Consider the following 19,811-nt stretch of genomic DNA (forward strand, 5'->3'; position numbering starts at 1 on the left):
AATCAAAGGTCTTGTTCTCTTTATCTCCATCCGCTGAAGTTTTTGACTTCTAGTCAAGAGGGCCATGGATTGTGGCTGCTACACCTCAGACTCCACTCTCCGTCGATTGGTTCATAGCACTAACATGCACCCGAGTGAAACACCTGAGTGCAATTGATCGGGGCCATGATTCATGAGATATGCTAGTGCGCCATAGCCGCCCAGCCATGTAGACTAAATAAAAAAGACACCATGTCTGGTTCTCCAAATTTACCCATACCAGCAGTATTCCTCAACCACGTCTACTGTCAGAAGATTCGCTCAAACACCATACACCATCGGGAGCCATGTCGTTGTCATTGAAAGATGCAAAATCAATATTGGAATCAGTGGAAACAGCCACAGAAAACTTCGGCTTATGTCGCAACCGCGTCTGGGCGATAGCTAAGAGCTTACGAGGAGGCCCCTCGGAATTTCCAAAGTTGATTCCCCCGGGGAAGACTCCATCACACACCATAAAAAGCGAAAACCATGAGCTCTGTACATTCGACTTCTGTGAGCAATCTCGCGTGAATTTCACTCTTGTGGAGCAGCGTCACGAATGTCCTGATCCACCCAAGTGCAAGGCCCAACGATTCCCCACTGAGCTTGTGGCAGACGCTATCCGAAAAGAACAACCCACGGCGTGGAACTTTAAGGGAACCGAGACCCTTAAAACTGATGAGCGCTATATTGCAATCTCACATGTATGGTCCGACGGTACCGGGGCCGGAAATCAAGCCCCAGGCCATGTGAACAAATGCCTGATAGAGCTTTTTAGAGGATTTGCCGAGAAATTTGGCTCCAAGGGTATATGGTGGGACACTATCTGCATTCCAACATCGAAAGCACTTCGCGAAAAAGCTTTGAAGGGCATGCAGGAAAACTACCAGACTGCAGCGGTCACACTAGTACACGATTGCTTTCTTAGGGATTGTGAATGGCGCGATGCAGACTCGGCATGCTTTGACATCATGGTGTCTCCATGGTTCAGCCGAGGCTGGACAGCACTGGAATTGAAGATGTCTCAGAATGTCAAAGTCATATTTAAAGGTCCCTCTGCCTCTGGTCTAATCACAAAAGATCTAGATGAAGATATATTGAACGCAACAAGCAATGAACACAGTGTCGCGAAAATATTGCTCAAAAAGCTCCGGGGAGGGGAGAGAGTGAGCCAATTGAATGATCTGTTGGCCATCCTCGGTTCACGCCACACCTCCTGGCCTCGGGATATGGCGATCATTTCAGCCCTCATGATGGGAATTGAGTTGCCCGATGATTTCACCCACCAAAGGATTTATCAAGAGATTTTGCAGAATACCAACGGAATCTCCCATGCGCATTTGTTCCACAATTCAGCGACTATGGCGAAAGGATACAATTGGTGTCCTACAACTATCTATGAACTGCCTGTCTCGTCCCAAAACGGCACTCTTGAGATTGAAAGAAATGGGACTTTGTTTGGCAAGTGGGACATCATGTCTCTCGACCTTATCGATGACGAGAAATTTAGCCCTGGGCGTGCCCATCAGCTGATAGATGCAAAGGTTCACCTTGCTCGAAAGGAGAAAGATCAACATTTCTTACTTATTGAGCCTGAACTCGCGCCTGGAGAGACCATAGACAGGGCTATTGTTGTCAGGCCTTTGATCGTGCGCGAGCAAGACTCGATTGATTGTTACTGTGATTATGTTGGCCCGGCTTACTTTCACCCACCTTTGAAAAAAGCGGAGATCAAGAAGCGTGGTCAAATCGTCCCATTCAACAATGTTCATATCGGATTCGATGAGAGCGTTTTCAACAACAGTCATGAAAGCACCAACAGAGAGCAGAGTGCCCGGTGTATTCTTACAGACTTGAAGCATCATGGTGGTTTCCCAGACACGCAGCCCAAGAAACGACAAGTTGAACTCAAACTTAATTCACGAGACGAATCAAAAATACGGATTGAGCTAATGAAGGCTATCGGTGTCGATGGTGAGAAAAAGGTAGAAACTCTTCTGAGAGAGCTACCTGAAAAACATTGGAACAACACTGAAAAGCGGACTGGGCACTCTGCATTACACCATGCTGTTTGGATCGACAAAAGGAAAGTGACCAAACTACTTGCCAGAATGTTGGATGTCCGAAAAAGGACTAACAAATCTGGTGAGGAACCTCTTCATCTCGCAGTCGAACGTGGCAACAAAGAACTGGTCTCTATATTGCTGAAAGGGTCCACCCCTAACTTGAAGCGAGATGATGGCCTGACTGCCCTACATCTAGCAGCGAAAGGGGGTCATACTGAGATCGTTACCGAACTGGTACAGGTTGGATGGGACCCCAATACAACAAACGATGTTCAAGGACAGATTGCACTGATTATTGCCTCCAATACAACAAGCGATGTTCGAGGACAGACTGCACTGCATATTGCCTCGAAGAATGGATTCCACAATACAGTGGCTGCCCTTCTCAATAGCAATGCCGACCCCAGTCTCGAAGACCAAATGAAAGAGACCGCTTTCTCCCTAGCAGTCTTCAATGGACATAAAGAGACCGCAAAGTTACTGGGCGGTAAATTGTCCACTCTGAGCAGCTATGATCTACTCGCACGCGCAGTAATGCTCAAGGACGATAAATATATAATAATCCTCCACGACTGCGGAGCAAACATTGAAGCAAAAGACGAATCTGGTGAGACCCCGCTTCACCTGGCGGCACGGTGGCACAAGGGAGGTTCTATCAGAGCCCTACACAAGCTTGGAGCGAACCTCGAAGCCCAAGATTATGTTGGTAATACCGCACTTCATAAAGCGCTATTTGATGGTAAAGATGTCTCTATTAGAGCCCTGTGCAAACTTGGAGCAAACCTCGAAGCCCAAGACCACACCGGTGCGACCCCGCTGCACAAAGCGGTACAATTAGGTGGGATCCCTGTCGAAACCCTCTGTAAGCTTGGAGCGAATGTCGAAGCCCAAGACCACATGGGTGAGACCCCGCTTCACCGAGCAGTCTTGTGGACCGAGAGCTCTAAAATCATTAACCTCCTCTATGGATATGGAGCGAACCTCGAAGCCCGAACTAAAAGCTTTAGTGAGACCCCGCTTCACAAAGCGGTATATTGTCGCAACGACGACTCTATCAGAGCCCTCCATAAGCTTGGAGTGAACCTTGAAGCCCAAGATCACTCCGGTGCGACCCCGCTCCACGAAGCGGCACACTGTGGCAATGACGACTCTATCAGAGTCCTCCACAAGCTCGGAGCAAACCTTGAAGCCCGAGATCACTCCGGTATGACCCCGCTCCACAAAGCGGTACGCTCTGGTAAAGACGGCTCTATCAGAGTGCTCCATAAGCTCGGAGCAAACCTTGAAGCCCAGGATCACTCTGGTGCGACCCCGCTTCATAAAGCGGTATCTGAAGGCGAAGAGAGCTGTATTGAAACCCTCCACAAGCTCGGAGCGAAGAAACCCGCGACCAACTAGGCCGTACTGTTATGGACATACTAGTCACCAAACAGTTGCGGGGACGCAACTTACAATGGGCCACCCAGAGCCAACCGATTGAGGTGCCAGCAAAGCTACGTGGATTCTAGGTGGGCCTAGAAAAGCGGTATAATGACAATGCTACGCATGAATCAACTATCTCAAGACGAGGAATGTATTGAGGACAAGATCCCGGTCTACTCTGGTCAAGAAACAACGGACAAGAGTATGTCATGCCCAGGAACCATTGCTGGCCCCCAAGGCAGACCCGTAACGTATCCCATCTACGGATAGGAAGGACTTGGTTTTATAAGGGCCCTCATTTATGTACTTAGTTATTCATTTTCAATCACCCATTATTACTGGTAAATACCTTTGGAATTTCAGAGACTCTTTACTTGATTATAACTTACGTCTTTTTATTGAATGATAATGATAGAGAATAGGTTCGAATTTTAGATCGAAATTGGAGAAGTGACGAGTGCTTTATTTATATCCCCATAGTGACAAGGGTAGACCCTTCAATTTGTGCATGATGAACGGTGAAATTAGGGTGATACAACCATGTATCAAATATGAAACATTGCAATTGGCACTTATTTACTCGACAATGACATAGCACAACCGAAAAATTCACAAGCAGAATATAATTACACCATTAACCTCTTTTCCTCCTTCGCTCTCCATACAAGATGCCAACACAAGACCGGTACGTCAATTGGATCAATCGACGATCCGTATACAGCAATATGCTCAGACCCTCATACCAGTCGAAGGGAATCCCAACCCTAAATCGAGGATACATCTAAAAAGCCCCACTCAACATGCTACCTAGCGGAAAGCATGCACAGATCCACCAGAGCTAGCGCTAGCGTCCAGCACCGTGGGTAGACTAGCCAAGTATCTCAAAGTGGCGAGACGCTAGCGTGCGGCACCCCGATGGGTGTGCTAGGTGTCTTAGAGGGAGTAATGTGTGGAACTGGGGTGGGCAAGACAGGTGTCGGTGAGGGAAATGCAGTTGGTGTGGCTTGTCTCCTCACTAGGGTGGGGATGGGCGTGCTGGATGGGCCTGGGATTTGGCTGGATGGACCTGGGATTTGGATGGATGGAATCCCTTGACTGCTTGCTGCAACGAGGCCATCGAGGAGGCCAAAGGAGGATTGAGCTGCGGCATTGCTGCTCAGAGCTGTCAAGGTGGACAAGGTGAGGAGGATGTTGAAGTGCATTTTGGTTGGTTTGTGGAGTGATTCTTGGTTTGGGGTTTGAATTATGGAAAGAATGATGTCAAATGAGGGTTTGGAGGTGAGTTTATGGAGAATATATGCTGGGAGTGTATGGGATATGGTATAAATATGGATAGGAGAGATATAGAGAGCAAGGAGGCGACCGGATTTGTATAGATCACATCGCTATACGATGGAAGCGGGAACTAGGTGAAGATCGTGGTTCCTTTAATGAAGATCATTAAAGATCAGCCTCAGGTCTGACATGTCAGGCCTTAAAGAGGCTGTGATAGGTTATAACTTTTGTTTTCGTGTGATGGGATTCGTATAGTTCGATATTGGTCATGTCGGAACAAGCATAGAATGAAGATCATTCCTGGTTTAAGTATGTACTTTTCGTATGGCCCCTTGAGTTGCTGCATATTTAAGCGCAGGAAATATTCATGTTGTATGTGCTCCGTATGTGAAGCAGATCGGGTGCGTTTCAGGATGTGACTGATGTTGGTCTTTAGCACTTGAGATAGGCGCTGTACCCCTGAGGCATTTACGATATATGCAGCCATCAAAGTCAAAGGTTATATACAAAACTGTTGATTTCACAAATTACGCCTTTTTCAACCTTTTTAACCTTTTTCTTCGGTGTATCTATCAAACTCAAAAAAGAGACTATCAAAAGAGACACCAAAGACGTCACAAGCATAAGCGGCTGAATATGCTTGCGTATCACACATCTTAAAATATACAATCATAATCCACAGTACGGAGTACAATATACCTAGGTACTCCGTAGAGCACAAGATATTATTACTCCTGGACCTGGAAGAGCCAAGAGAAAATCCCCCCACTTCCCTTCCCGATAAGAGTCACACTTCGTATAACTTCTTCTCCCCAAAACACCCCCCTACGGAGTACCTTGTACAAGATAAAATGGATCCCAAAGTCGGAGTCGGTCTCTTCGTTTTCAATGCTGCAGGCAAATTCGTCATCGGCAAGCGAAAGGGAAGTATTGGTGCCGGTACGTGTATCCAATATCCCAACACTCCCACATATGCAACAGACAAGCAATTATAAGCAATTATGAGCAAAGCTTACCGATTATAATTAAAGGCACATGGGGATTACCAGGTGGACACCTCGAGTTCGGTGAATCCTTTGAGACCTGTGCGGCCCGTGAGACTCTCGAAGAAACAGGTCTGAAGATTAAGGATGTGCGATTCTTGAATGCCACGAATTCAATCATGAAAGTAGAGAATAAGCACTACATTACCATTTTCATGGGTGGCATCTGCGAGGAGGGTGTGGATCCTCAGGTATGATTGATATTTGCTTTTTTTTGCGCGTTTTATGTTTTGTGTGTTTATGTGAACTTGCTTTTTTCGTGGCATCTTTCATTGCATATGCCATACCGTGGCTGCCTACCCTGCAGGAACGGAAACGGGATACATGGCTTACTTGTTGGCAGGTACTTGAACCGGAGAAGTGCGAGGGGTGGGAATGGATTTCGTGGGATGAGTTGCGGGTGTACGGAGAGGAGGAGATGAAGGCTGGTGACGGGTTTGAGGGGAGAAGGTTGTTTTTGCCTCTTTTGGAATTGTTCAGACAGCGTCCCGATTTTCGGGTTTGAATCTTCAGCAGAATGAAATATTCATCAAAGGAGCTAACCAGTACTCTGTATTAGATCTGACTCTCCAACTATTTACCTAAGAAATCAGATAATATACGCCATACTTCATATTCTTTCACCCCCGATCATTTCCAATCTTATATTCGACATCTCCTTGACGGCAATATCAAGTTAAGGAATACGCGAACCATGGTTTTCATCAGCAGCTCGCTTAATCCCCACTCGGAGGACAATCCTCGACATGTATGATCGCATTGCCTCTTGGAGCCACAGTGGAAAGGCTCTGAGCGAGCCAATCACCGAGGAATGTCTAGGCACGATGGTCTGACCGCTTTTCTGAGTAATGATATGTTTCACCACTACCCGAGAGATGTCCTTTGCATCCAGCAGTGGTTGGCGGAAATCAGCTTGATATTTAGTGAAGCCATCGATCATGGGAGTCTGAACCCACATAGGGTGAACGGTACTAGGTATTGTCAGCAGGATCTCCGTTCGAAGCGCGGTTTTCCCATACTAACCTTGTTCGCACATTCGGAGCCTTGTACCAATATTTCAACTCTTGCCGAAGGCCTTCCTGAAAAGCAAGAGCGCTAGCTTTGGAACAAGCATAATCCACCATATCGCCTAGAGTAACAAAGCTCGCGATACTCGCTATTGTAAGGACATGGCCATGGTTCACACGAATCATAAACGGAAGGAATTCTTTCACTATGAGGAAATGAGAGATAATGTTGACTTCGAATGTCTTGCGCAATTTCTCCACTGGCTTTTCGAGAATGGTTCCGTGGTGGAAAACAGCAGCGTTGTTCACGATAACAGTCGGCTCTCCGTGTGACTTTCGAATAGCAGCGCCCGTTTCGGAAAGAGATTCGGCGGATGTTATATCTGTTTGATAGAATGTGACGTTTTCTGGAAGCTCAAAGGTAGGCTGGTTGATATCGAGAATCACAACGCGTACTTTCTTGCGAGAAAGATCTTCCATTATTTGTTTGCCGATGCCACCACTGCCGCCAGTCAACAGGACTAGCTCATTCTCTGGGATCCATGTCTCGCTAGCTTGGAAGTTGTTTATGACTTGCTCTGAGAGCTTTGTTTGAAGGTAGTAAAGGACCAAAGAGCCGATTAAAACACTCAGCAAAGACGTGATGATTGGAGCATTCAGGAAGTTGAACATGGCGTCAATCGAGGGTTCTGATAGTCAGGCAAAGTATGAGTAGTCCTCGAGCAAATGTGGTCTAAAGAAGGGAAAGGAATAAAACTGATGTGCTGGCCTGCTTGTGTTGGGGGGTTCTTTTATCCTTGCCAAAATCAGCTGTCATATTTCTGCAGAGAGTGTTGCGTTGTACAGACTTTTGTCCCGGCCCCGGGTGCGGCTAGGCCTAGGACCTTTTCAGCCGACCAACTCGAGTAAGACATTAACACTCGGCCGGCGATGTCGGGATTATTATCGACTGTTCGAGGCACAAGCTGAACAGGCCCTAAACCATTGAGGATGAATACCCAATGCGGCATGGATCCAAAGGGGGAAGACTGATACATGCCAAGCTATGAACAAAGGAGAAAGGTGGAGGAGAACAAAAGGCCTCGGAACTATCTCCCCGCACTCAGCTTAAAAGATGACCTATTCGAGTGGAACAACTGGATCCTCTGTCTTGAAGGTTTGGTCATGACTCTATACCCTCCAGGCTGATATAAAATCCCCAAAACCTTGAAAGGGATCCCGCTCTCTGAGGATTATGCAGCCTATCTTACTCGAGTTTCTAAACTGGTCTAGTGTTCGACTGGCCAAAAGAATGGGCATTTTATTTCTTACGTAGGGTCACTTAAATCGTCTCGGTATTCACGGCGAACTTACTAGATATCACTGCAGTCAGGCCAAGACTGGGCAGCTGTTCGATATCGTAGTGCCAACTATCAGGATGAACATGGTGGTAGAAGATGAGTTTCAAGGCTAGGTAGGTTCACTTTTGCGGATTTCTATGGAAGGACGAGGGACTTGTAGGGATCTAGATAGCTAATCAACCGCCATTATGGATAGTGGTTATAATATATGGGTATAGTAGACAGTAGCATGACAGGATGATAGCAGGAAGGTTCATGAAGGAGGAGGATTCACTCTTTTATAGCATGTGGCACGTATGGGTTTGCACAAAGCAATGGAATGTGCTAGAAAGGGATAAAATGAAGTTGATAGAGAAGATGAGGTTCATACCCGCCAAGCCCGACACAAGAACCGGAAACACCTTGGCATTTGCTTGACTTGCTTGATTTGCTTTGAGTTATACTTAAAAAGAAGTGAAGAACAAAGAACTTGATCAACTCGACCCAAAAACCCAGTCGGATACAATAACAGCGATAGTCGCAACCTATACAAATGTCAGTCAATCGATACACACCAAACACTCTCAAAGACTCGAATACTCACCAACGAAATATCCACGCCGGGCATTACAATGACATCCATGGCAGGTCGATACCCCTGCCTAGAGCCTCTCATCAAAGCCAATTTCTCATTATGATGAATACTCTCCCGGACTTCAGCAACCTTCCTATCCCCATCAACAATATCAAAAAGCGCCAGCGCATTCCCATGTCGTTCAATATTCAAAGTAAGCATTTTCTCATCTCCACGCTTCCCTCCGAAAGCAGCGGCATTCTCAAACGAAAGATCAAAATTCCCAAACGAAGTATTGCCCAGCGTCCACCGCGGAGCACCAGTAGCTATCGTCGCAGTATCACACCCAGGCAAGCTAACCGACCAACTATTCGTCCACGACCATTTCCGATGCAGCTCGAAGAGCGGCAGCCCCGAATCATCACGGAACTCCCGACACGAGCGATCGGTGTATTTGCGACCGGTCACCGTGAACTGCGGCGTTCCATCCTCTTCGGTGATCTTATATGCGACGGCGGAGTGGGGACTGCCGAATGGTCTGAGCACGAGGGTTGTCTTTGCGCGCGCTATGTATTGGTTGCGGAAGGCGATTTCGCGGTCTGGTGATCGGAGGGTTTTGCGGGGCTTGGAGGTGTATGATTGCGATAGTCTAGCGTTGGAGGAGAAGGTGTAGGACATGGTTGTTGGTGTGGCCGTGTTTAATCAACACGCTGGGATTATGTGGGGTGGCTCTTTATACCTCCAGGGCTGGGTTACATGGGTATGTATCTCTCTACTTATCCTTGTTGCGGCATTTATCTTGTCCAATACCCGATGATCTCACTGCTTGCTGAGCCACATCATGCCAAGGAATATACATGAAGCTATCCCCCCTGAAGGTATCAGCGGGGTAAGTGATGTGATGGCTTGTGGCTGCATTCTGTCTTGAATTGGTGCATTTTGATTGATAACATCGATTCAGCCACCTCTTATACCCCTCTCAAAAGTTAATCTCCCAATATTAAGACCAATATGTAGAGTACTATAGTTCAATCCACTTGGGAAAAAGTACCTAACTACTTTGTATACAAAAACAACCTCGGGTGTAATATTTGCTGAGTCAGAAATCCACGGCTCCCGCGGGGCCCCTAAGGCATCCCAGTTATGTAGGCAACCATCGTGTAATATCATCACATCTCCATACTCTCCTGGTCACGCAATTATGTCTGGGAAATTCGCCGTCAAATCTCTGGACCATCTGGTCCTGACTGTCCGCAACATCCCCAAAACGGTGGCATTCTATACAACATATCTTGGAATGCGGCACGAGATCTTTACCTCGCCAACTAACCAATCCATTCAGAGGTAACCCCTCTTTTTTTTTTTACAACCTAGTGGATCTTTAAAAGATATTGACGATAATAGACATGCCCTTATCTTTGGTTCTCAGAAAATAAATCTCCACCAATCAGGCAAGGAATTCGAACCTAAGGCCCAGGATGTTATGCCAGGAAGTGCCGATTTGTGCTTTTTGACAGACGAGAATGTGGAAAAGGTCTTGGAGGTGTTCCAGGATGCCAGAATGGAAGTACGAACACTCGCTTTTCTCTCGAGAATGGTACAGTCAGAGACTGACCTCTACAGATTCTGGAAGGCGCCAAGGTTGTAGAAAGAACCGGGGCCGTTGGGAAGATTCGCAGTGTATACGTGAGAGATCCTGATGGGAATCTTATCGAGTGAGCCTTTTTCCGCTTCTCTTGGATTATCAAGTCGACTGACCTCAGCTGCAGATTGTCGAACTATGTTTGAAGAACCTATCTGGGACGTAGAGTCACAGACACTTTCTTTCTCTCTTGATAGGTCATGCAACATCCCAACACTCATCATAAATAGTTGATGTGATGTGTTCGGATATCAATCAGATCTCCCAAGACCCAGCTCTCATCAATGCCGTGGATCGGTTATCCAAAGTGTGTTTCTTTGCCCTTCATAGCTCGGACGGTCATCATGGTGCCACGATAAGCCATGTGTACCCGAGTGAAGATTGAGTAATATTCGAAGAGACAGCGTACAGTTTTCACGAAGAACAGATTATCAGATCATCTTAGGATTGATGCAGGCAACTCGATCAGACCTTAGCTCTTATTTTTGGTCCTGTTTCCGTCACACGCGCTGCCACCAGAATCAACGCGCCCAGCAAAAAGGATAACCCGCCCCAGATCTGTGCTCCGATGTAGCTGTCGGCTCTAGCAATAAGAGCTCCACCGAGGGGTGGACCAGTCAGACAGGCGAAACTCACAATCGTAAAGCCCATGCCGATGCGGACTCCGGTTTTGCGTAGGTCAGGCGTAAGACTGGAGAGTGTTGATGGCCAGAGGCCCTGCACACCATTGGAAAAAATGCCGTAGAGCACGGCAAAGACGTACAGGCCTGCAACCGAATGGACGGCAGCCCAGCAAAACATCATCACGCTAGCAGCCAGGGTTAGGGGAATGACGGTGTTGAGTGGACCATACTTGAGATCGGCCAAATAGGCAGGGATAAGGCGACCGAGGATTCCAGCTCCATTGGTTACAATGATCAAATTGCTCGAGTCCGAGTAGGTCATGCCGAGAATGTTGCGAGCAAATGCACCAATGTAATAGAAGGCGAAGTATAAAGCCCAGAAATTCAGAAACATACCCAGACAAAAAAGCACGTAGGTAGGTTCCTTGAACGCCTGCCATTCAATGAGGGCGCCAGCCTTGCGCGGGGGTAGTCGAGGCTGCAACAGAAGAGTAGTAGGGATACTCGTAGCGAGCATGACAAACCCCAACACCCTAACCGTCCAACCGAATCCGATCGAGTTTAAAAGAGCTTTCACCAAGCCGGGAAGAAGCATGCCTCCGGTTCCACTCCCAACCAGACAAAACGCCAGGGCAAACACCCTACTCTCGGAGAAGTAGGTAGCCACCAGTCCCATCACGGGGCAGAACTGTAAGCCACTGCCAAGGCCTGTACAAACACCCTGAGCGAGGAATAGCTGCCAATAGTTTGTCGAGAGTGAGGTCATGAAGACCCCGAGGAGCTGCAGAAAGACCCCGGCATAAAAGACTGTGTGGAAGAAGCCTGCGTCTAGGGCGCGACCGGAGAATGCCCCGACAAAGAAAATGAGGAAAACCTGTACAGATCCGACCCATGAAATTGCCGATGCTGAAACGCCAAGTTTGGACTCGTAGTATTCCTGGAATACGCCGAAGGTGACAATGTACCCCCAGGTATTAAATACCACTAGATGGCCCATCATGGCCTGTGTCCATGCCTTTAATCCTCCATCGGGGGGTAGTTCAATGCGGGAAGATTCTCGGTCGTACGAAGACTCGGGATCTTCATCGTTCTCTGTCATGGTGGTGTGGGGTGCAATGCAATATGAATCATCAAATGTGGGGAAATGGTTGTTAGAATGACCAAGAGAGACTATTTGTGTCCCAATTGCGGTGCGGTATTTTGAACGAGAATATACAAATGAGTCAAACTGTCGGGTTTAAGAAGCAAGTGTGACAACCCCTGTCACCCGCTATACCCGCTATATCCACGGGGGCCTTTTTTTTTTTGAATTAGCGCACTAGCGCTTGACGTGATACATATATTGTGTCAGGATAGATGTAGGGTTCATTATTCTACACATTCGGGTCACTCCGGAGGTCCATTCTACATACCAAGCACCGGCAGATCGACAGGCTCCGTTATTTACCTAATCCGGCTGTCTATGACTGTTTATGGCTGTCTATGGTACTTTTGTTTCCTTTCGACTCTATTTCTTGGTTCTCGGCCTTGCATGTGGGTATCTCTCTGTTTGTTGTGACGAATTAGGAGTTGATATAGTATAATGACATTGAAGTTCAATTTGGAGATATCAGCTTGGCGACTTTGTAGATAAAACCGAGAACATTATTGGCCATTTTACCTTAGTAGGGGCAGTCTGCTTAACAGCAAGATCACACTTCAATAACTCGTAGCCATATAGCAGTGGCTGGAGGATACTACCCATCTGAATGATATGTAATTGTTGGTGGTAGGTGCCCGCATCTATAAAAAGCTTTGTAGATGGGCATCAACACAGAATTAGAACACTCGAAGTTATCAACTCAGTGATCATTAATCACCGCCAGCAAAATTTTTATCCACCAAATTACAGTCTAAGGTGCGTCACTTCTACCTTCTAGGACTTTGTATATAGTATAATATAGACATCTTTTAGACCTACTATAAAAAGATACTCAGTGCTTGGTAGAATCACAGAACTACACAGTTACGAAAACCCCACCTTTTCACCTGACCAATTAGCTGATATCAAATATTCTCCATAAAAGATTGGTGGTTGTTACTCCTTACTGGGTCACTTTAGAATGCCCATCTCCATATCAATGACGACATCGTGGATCATCCCTGGATTGAAAACAAGCAAAACAGGATAGGGCCGGCCCTCTCTACCCTCTCGCGTAAACAGATGACACGTATAAAGCAGAAGAAAAAAAAGGGCAACCATGAACCCAACAACCCTCTAGGGAATAGCGCAAATCTCACCGAATCGCAGGAAATGTTTTGGATTTGCCCAATTTGTCCACGAGGGTATCATCTCTCTTGATATGGGGCGGCTTCTTGAAACATCAAATCTCGACATTATGAAAAATGTCATAACAAGACATTTGCTCACATACACAGCTCGGGGAATTCAATTATTCCTATATATCAATATCAGGATCACCATCTATCAGGTTCAGGAATAACTGTTCCGTGATAGTTCCCGTTCCCGGGCGGGACTAGCTCAGGTACGCGATTGAACTTCCATTCTATTACTTCGACATTTCGTTTTTCTTTTCTCTTTTCTTTTTTTTTCAATGGCACGCGATGATGCTACTTTTATCCGTAACTTACCTTTTTATGGTGAAATTGATACCTTATATGTTTCAAGACGGGTCTCTGAGTCTGCCAAATCTTACCTTGTGTTTTGCAATCTGTGTCATGTGTCCATGCTAACTCAAGTAAAGTCTCTAGATATCTTGGTGGAAATAGGGTTTGATTCTTTAAATATCATTGTAATGTTTGTGATATTCACAGAATACTAACTAGTTATGGTGCAGGGGTACATGTTTCCAAACTCTTTTAGGCATATGGTACTCCGGGCTCAGCTCTATACTTGATAGAGAGTTGCTGAACAATTTCAAATCACAATCCATTTATTGAATCTATATTTCTTCCTGCTACTCTGTATATCACTTGACAAAGTAATGAATTCGTTAATCTCACCAGTTGCTGATTAACCCAACTGCTGAATGATTAGTTAATTCCGTAAATCCGCAACTCCGTCTCACGATGCTCGGCCAAAATTGCCCCTGGCTTTCCGCCCACGGAATATAAGCCACCGGATTAGCAATTGAATCATAAGCAAGAGCCTACATGTCTATATAAACGATAATCCCGCATACCCAAAGCCACCTATAAATTAACCCTGCCCATCAAGATGACAGCCCGCCTCATTCAATCTCCCCTAAACGCCATAACCCGCGCAGCACTATCCAGAACCAGTCCAGCACGTCTGGTATCCACCCGCCAAACCCATCTATATCGAACCCAATCTCACCAAACAACACCCCGCTCATTCTCCTCGTCAACCCGCAAACCAGCCCCAACCCCAGCAGCAAACATGTCTAGCGCCCTAGTCGATCTAGCCAAGAACAGGCGCACGATCTACCAGCTTGGCAAGAAAAGCCCAGTCCCAGACTCCAAGATCGAAGAGCTTGTCAATGCCGCCATCTTGAATGTCCCTAGTGCGTTCAATACCCAGTCTACACGGTTAATCGTGCTCCTACACGATCAGCACGATAGGCTGTGGGATATCGCTATCGAGGCCTTTGAGGGCCTTGTTAAGGCGGGTAAGATCTCACAGGAGATTTGGGAGAAGCAGACGTTGCCTAAGTTGCTTGGTTTTAAGGGAGCTTATGGAACAGTACGTACTTTGCTTCTTCCTCTAGAGCTTTTGATTCGATGTTTTGGTTTTCCCCTTTGAAACTCGAAGTATTCAATCCTTTCCATGGCTAATCAATACCCAGATCCTCTTCTACGAAGACCCGGCACACATCAAACCCATGCAGGAGAAGTTCGCTACCTACAAGGATAAGTTCGTTCCATGGGCGGACCACTCTAATGCCATGCATCAGTACTTTCGTATGTTTACTCTTTTCCCTTTCTTCGTGTGCCACTTGTTTTCCTCCTTCTAACTGTTACTAGTCTGGACTGGTCTTGAAGCGCTCGGCTTCGGCGCAAACTTGCAGCACTATAGCCCGCTTATTGACGCCGGTGTTGCGAAGCAGTGGGATTTGCCCAGTGAGTGGCGGAATGTTGCTCAATTGGTTTTTGGAAGTCCTGAAGGTGCTACTGGGGAGAAGGTGCAGAAACCTGTTGAGGAGAGGGTCAAGATTTTCGGGAAGTTGTAGGTCTGATATAGATATAGATATAGATATAGATATAGATGAGGGAGAATCAACAATGCGCATTTGAGTAGACCTGTTGATAGACCAGTTGGCACTTTCAATTTTATTTTTGCTCTGTCAAAAGGAGCCCCAAAAGATTCAAAAAAGCATCAAGTTGAAAATGTTACAAAAGAGATTGAAATAATCTGAAGACGCCACCGAAGAGGCCTATCTCGTCATCGTGCCTTCCATAGTCTTCCTCCATAGGCAATAGCCCTTGCACCTGGAACACGAAACTTACATGACCTCTCGCCCAATACTGTACGATACAAGGCAATACAAAGCTAGCGGACGTGCGGATTACACTTTGTCGTACGGAGAAACCCGTTCCATGTCAGAAAAGGCGACTAACCAGCCACACTAATAAGGGGGAAAACACTGGAAGAAGAGACATCTAGAAATACATTCTACGGGTTCTCGCAAAGGTAATACTTGGAAATCTTCATTTACGGACTCATTATTACCCCTATAAAGTCTAAGAGATATGTAGACCTAGCTGCGTAGTCTCCAGGGTAGTGATAGGAAAACTTGTGGTAGGTGTCGGGGTGAGTAGGAAATGCTATTAGAGTGAGAGATAATTGAGACGAGACTGAGGTGAGAGTAAAGTGAGGTGAGAGTAAAGTGAGGTGAGAGTAAAGTGAGGTGAGAGTAAAGTGAGGTGAGAGTAAAGTGAGGTGAGAGTAAAGTGAGAGTAAAGTGAGAGTAAAGTGAGAGTAAAGTGAGAGTAAAGTGAGAGTAAAGTGAGAGTAAAGTGAAAGTGAGAAAGATGTAAGGATGTAAGGATGTAATAAGAGAGAACAGTTTCAATTTTACCTCTAACGGGTTAGGGCATAATGCTTGTAAGAGTATTACATGTGCTTAGATCTATTTTAACCACATAGACAGGCTACGTTAGCCTCTATTTAAGATTGTAGACTTAACCAAGACATCTTTACATAGGCCTGGGACTAAGTAGAAGTTGATAATATCGATATAAGCTGTTTCTTACTTAAGGTAGACTTACTAGTTACTCAAAACGGATAGGACCCTAACAGCTCAGCTCAACACATGTTTTGTCCCACCTTGCCTTCTTGTTTCCACTTCATCCGCTGATCAATTCCTATTGTGGCCCATGCCGCCTCGTCCTCTGATTCTCCAGCAACTTCGATGCTGGGTTCAGAATAACAGGTGCGGCTGGCTTGGGCCGCCCCGCTCTATCGTACTCAATGTTGCTGTAGTACGATGGCGGCCTCCGGGCCCGGTCTGCCCGTGGGAGGGTCGGCCCTTGAGATGCTCCCTCTTGCATTGCCCGCTGCTTCCTTTCTTTTGCCCTCAGAGACAAGAAAGTCGTTAATTCTTCCTGATACTTTTTGCCCATAATGGCCTTCTGTTCCATCAGCTCTTTGGCCTTGTCGGTTGCCCAAAACGCATCTACTTCTGTTTGAAGCTGCTTCAGCAGCTTCAGTAGGAGCGATTAGATGTCCGGCTCTCTGCCATTGACTGCGAGCTGGAAGCCCGCCTTGTCAGCCTGCTTAGAATTCTGGAACTGATCGTGTGACCACGCGAATAACATTCAAATTTGTCACGTGGGTCAAATCCATCGACGATATTGTATGCTGTGTCCCGAAGAGTGTGGAATAATGAGCAAACTCTCTGCGATAGCGCTTCAAGCGCCAGATCTTCTCTATTCCCAGCACATAGTCATCGAGTTGATTAACCAGGCGAGGAAGAACAGCAAGAGCCAACCCTGCTACTTCAATGCCGCTTGCCATAACTGTAGATATTGCGCGGAATTGAAATATAGCGAATACACACGCCTCAGATAGGACGGTCTGTAGCTAAAGACAGTGGTTTATTAGAGTTGTCGTTGATATTCACCGTTTGACCCCGCGCTTACTCCCATCTAGGCACGTGGGTGGGTAAGTATACGTACCCATCTAAGCAACTCAACAACTCAAGATACTCCATGGATAGATATCAGAAAGCACGCTATCACACAAAACCTGAGCCGCAAAGCGTGCCTCCAAGTCATAAGAAGCTCACATCCTAATCCCTGTGGCAATGCAGGTTACATTCTAGGGAAGCAGACGAGCATCGCCCCGAAGAACACTGCAAGAGGGGGAATATTGAGCTTGGGTACAGGAAACGAAGGTTTACTGCCTGTTCTTTCAAGTCCAAGCTTGATAGTTATCACAGCCCTAAAGTGATGGACCAGCAATATTCTCTGGGGGGCAACGCGGGCTCAGAGGACACGTCAAATCCCTACCTCCTATTCCCTGAACCAGACTCCGAAGGACCTATACTTCCGATTCGCGGCTCGATTGGCTCCGAAATTCCTAGCGCGTTGAACAGCCCCGGTTTGTCCATTAACCTCTCCGATACAACAGCGTTGAAGTTGATGGAAGCATCTCTTTCCAAATTCAACAAACTCATCACGTCTGACTCGCTTGCAAAACACGAAGATGAAGTTCCACTAGAATCATGGAGGGATGAGCTGTCTCGATTTCACGTATGGGTTAGTACTGTTGGAGACCATCAAGATGGTCAGGGGTCCTTGATCTACCGCCTCACATGCGAGCCGCATCTCTATAGCCAGACCGTGAGACTCCTAGAGAGCTTCCAGGAGTTGCTCGCCGACCTCGGAGATGCCTTATCTGGGGCTAATCCAAGCGATGAATCCCAGGACGAGGAAGGTGAAGACGAAGATAGGACAGACAGTATCGATGAATTTACAGGGATCCAGCATATCCACAAAACAATGAAGGAGACATTAAGTTATCTCAATCAGGTTTCTGCAGTCATCCCCAAAGCAGCAAGACCCACGGTTCTCGACGATAATCAGACCATCAGATCAGACGTTGGTCCAGTCAGGTCCGCGGGAACTAAACCGGTCTCAAATACTGGCAATTCCCAGTCCCCACGGTCCAACACGCCCTCACCCCCAGGCAACTCTAGCCCTCCACTATCGCCATTCATTCCGAGCACCCTATATCAGGATCTAAAGGTTGTGGATTCAACAGAACAGAGTGGCGAGGTAACCAGTTTGTCGGGCCCCCTTCGTGGCGCGCCGCCTGCTGGAACTTCTCAAGTCGCAGGTGAATCCATCTTGGTCATGAGGGATAAGCAATCAAACCCTGCCAATGATCCAGTGGGCAACCCAGGAGCTCCCGGTACGACAATGTACAGTCTAAAGTCCACCGAACTAGACGACATGGTCTCGCGGCTCCTAGATACGGCACATTCGACCAAATTCGGCCGGACGGTGCGTCTTAACAATTTCGAGATCACCACCATCTGCGTACTAGCTCGTGAACTCCTCCTTCCAGAGCCCACTCTCTTAGAGCTGCCCGCCCCCATTAAGGTCGTCGGCGATATCCGCGGTCAATATGCCGATCTGATCCGAATCTTCAAAGCATCCGGATTTCCGCCGGAATCGAACTATCTTTTCCTCGGCAACTATGTAGACCCAGGAAGGTTGAGTCTAGAAACCATCCTCCTACTCCTATGCTATAAAATCAAATACCCGGAGAATGTCTTCCTGCTTCGTGGCAACCTCGAGTGCGGAAGCGTTTGCAGAGTGTCTGGTTTCTATGATGAGTGCAAGCGGCGTCACAATAAGAAGATCTGGAAGCATCTCATTGACACTTTCGACTGCCTTCCTATCGCGGCGATAGTATCTGGCAAGATCTTCTGCGTTCACGGCGGACTGTCTCCTGATCTATTACATATGGACGATATTCGCAATATTGCTCGCCCTACTGATATACCCGACTCTGGGCTGCTGGCCGATCTTCTATGGAGTGACCCGGCAAGTGGTATGGAAGAAGACTGGGAGCCTAATGAACGCGGAGTGAGCTACTGCTTCAGTAAAAAGGTCATTAAAAGCTTTCTGGGCCGACATGGCTTTGATTTGATATGCCGGTCCCACATGGTGGTCGAGGATGGGGTTGAGTTCAATCAGGGCCGGACCCTAGTGACCATCTTCTCAGCTCCGAATGTAAATTGCGTTGGCTTTCCTAACCTTTCGATAGATTGCTAATCCTCTCCAGTATTGCGGCGAGTCCGACAATTTGGGCGCTATCATGTCAGTTTCGGAGGACCGCATCTGTAGGTTTGAGTTGATGGAGCCCCTAGACTCGACTGCATTAAAAAAGGGGATTGATACAGCCACCCCACCCCCCCCTTGGATGGAAACCCCCCTCCTACCCGAAGAATCAGGCATTGATTTAAAAAATCACACGAAGGGTCAAATAGAGCGAGATAACACGCCAAACAGTTTTGTAAGTTGGCAGCCCCTTGCGTATTATTTCTATGCAATGATGCTTGGAATCAGTTACTGACGAATGGTATAGATCCATACATAGCCCAATCAGATTAAGACAATGCCAGATTCCATTTGTTGGCACGGACGGATATCTAGATGCGTTACTTTCCAGGCTTCCATGGGCTATTAGGTTAGTCTCGGTTTGATTATTGTGTAAGATGGAGATTTATTTGGAGAGAATATAGATTTCTTACCCACAGTTCAATACTATCATCGAGGGTTATTGATGATAGATCCGCACCGGTCCGTAGAAGAAGTCTCCATTTTCATGAAATCTGACTAGACACTTC

General features: G+C 46.8%; 10 protein-coding genes across 10 annotated transcripts; 5 read left to right on the plus strand and 5 right to left on the minus strand.

Annotated features, from left to right (window-relative positions):
- Window positions 1-326: 326 nt before the first annotated feature.
- On the plus strand, window positions 327-3,485 carry N7455_010193 (ankyrin repeat domain-containing protein; the record flags this gene model as incomplete). The annotated part of the gene is made up of 1 exon (XM_040954169.2): window positions 327-3,485. The coding sequence occupies one exon, from the start codon at window positions 327-329 to the stop codon at window positions 3,483-3,485; it is 3,159 nt and encodes a 1,052-aa protein (XP_040815428.2).
- Window positions 3,486-4,390: 905 nt separating this feature from the next.
- On the minus strand, window positions 4,391-4,711 carry N7455_010194 (uncharacterized protein; the record flags this gene model as incomplete). The annotated part of the gene is made up of 1 exon (XM_040954246.2): window positions 4,391-4,711. One exon carries the CDS (start codon window positions 4,709-4,711, stop codon window positions 4,391-4,393), a length of 321 nt encoding a protein of 106 aa, XP_040815319.1.
- A 924-nt stretch (window positions 4,712-5,635) lies between these two features.
- On the plus strand, window positions 5,636-6,332 carry N7455_010195 (nucleotide triphosphate diphosphatase NUDT15; the record flags this gene model as incomplete). The annotated part of the gene is made up of 3 exons (XM_040954222.2): window positions 5,636-5,723; window positions 5,816-6,018; window positions 6,171-6,332. 3 exons carry the CDS (start codon window positions 5,636-5,638, stop codon window positions 6,330-6,332), a joined length of 453 nt encoding a protein of 150 aa, XP_040815417.2.
- Window positions 6,333-6,503: 171 nt separating this feature from the next.
- Window positions 6,504-7,506, minus strand: N7455_010196 (uncharacterized protein; the record flags this gene model as incomplete). The annotated part of the gene is made up of 2 exons (XM_040954091.2): window positions 6,504-6,798; window positions 6,851-7,506. The coding sequence occupies 2 exons, from the start codon at window positions 7,504-7,506 to the stop codon at window positions 6,504-6,506; spliced, it is 951 nt and encodes a 316-aa protein (XP_040815325.2).
- Window positions 7,507-8,502: 996 nt separating this feature from the next.
- N7455_010197 (uncharacterized protein) lies at window positions 8,503-9,452 on the minus strand. Its single transcript, XM_040954004.2, has 2 exons — window positions 8,758-9,452; window positions 8,503-8,698 (listed from the first exon to the last, which is right to left on the minus strand). Exons 1-2 carry the CDS (start codon window positions 9,403-9,405, stop codon window positions 8,648-8,650), a joined length of 699 nt encoding a protein of 232 aa, XP_040815378.1. The 5' UTR covers window positions 9,406-9,452; the 3' UTR covers window positions 8,503-8,647.
- Window positions 9,453-9,928: 476 nt separating this feature from the next.
- Window positions 9,929-10,515, plus strand: N7455_010198 (VOC family protein; the record flags this gene model as incomplete). Its single annotated transcript, XM_040954101.2, has 4 exons — window positions 9,929-10,071; window positions 10,132-10,294; window positions 10,351-10,442; window positions 10,497-10,515. 4 exons carry the CDS (start codon window positions 9,929-9,931, stop codon window positions 10,513-10,515), a joined length of 417 nt encoding a protein of 138 aa, XP_040815317.1.
- Window positions 10,516-10,834: 319 nt separating this feature from the next.
- On the minus strand, window positions 10,835-12,091 carry N7455_010199 (uncharacterized protein; the record flags this gene model as incomplete). The annotated part of the gene is made up of 1 exon (XM_040954121.2): window positions 10,835-12,091. The coding sequence occupies one exon, from the start codon at window positions 12,089-12,091 to the stop codon at window positions 10,835-10,837; it is 1,257 nt and encodes a 418-aa protein (XP_040815513.2).
- Window positions 12,092-14,209: 2,118 nt separating this feature from the next.
- Window positions 14,210-15,182, plus strand: N7455_010200 (nitroreductase family protein; the record flags this gene model as incomplete). The annotated part of the gene is made up of 3 exons (XM_040954030.2): window positions 14,210-14,695; window positions 14,799-14,913; window positions 14,977-15,182. 3 exons carry the CDS (start codon window positions 14,210-14,212, stop codon window positions 15,180-15,182), a joined length of 807 nt encoding a protein of 268 aa, XP_040815320.2.
- A 1,135-nt stretch (window positions 15,183-16,317) lies between these two features.
- On the minus strand, window positions 16,318-16,969 carry N7455_010201 (SNF2-like protein; the record flags this gene model as incomplete). Its single annotated transcript, XM_065606385.1, has 2 exons — window positions 16,318-16,656; window positions 16,769-16,969. 2 exons carry the CDS (start codon window positions 16,967-16,969, stop codon window positions 16,318-16,320), a joined length of 540 nt encoding a protein of 179 aa, XP_065460348.1.
- A 434-nt stretch (window positions 16,970-17,403) lies between these two features.
- Window positions 17,404-19,575, plus strand: N7455_010202 (uncharacterized protein; the record flags this gene model as incomplete). Its single annotated transcript, XM_065606386.1, has 3 exons — window positions 17,404-19,194; window positions 19,247-19,304; window positions 19,550-19,575. The coding sequence occupies 3 exons, from the start codon at window positions 17,404-17,406 to the stop codon at window positions 19,573-19,575; spliced, it is 1,875 nt and encodes a 624-aa protein (XP_065460349.1).
- Window positions 19,576-19,811: the final 236 nt, after the last annotated feature.

This window comes from Penicillium solitum (genome assembly GCF_028829755.1).
Source record: "Penicillium solitum strain IBT 25940 chromosome Unknown utg000008l_segment0_segment0, whole genome shotgun sequence".
NCBI lineage: Eukaryota > Fungi > Ascomycota > Eurotiomycetes > Eurotiales > Aspergillaceae > Penicillium > Penicillium solitum.

Bases quoted from the DNA above. Each gene is read 5' to 3' on its own strand.
- N7455_010197 (XM_040954004.2), bottom strand. From the start codon at position 9,405: ATGTCCTACACCTTCTCCTCCAACGCTAGACTATCGCAATCATACACC. The intron at 8,699-8,757 runs GTGAGTATTCGA...ACATTTGTATAG, and splicing joins CCGGCGTGGATATTTCGTTG to GTTGCGACTATCGCTGTTAT.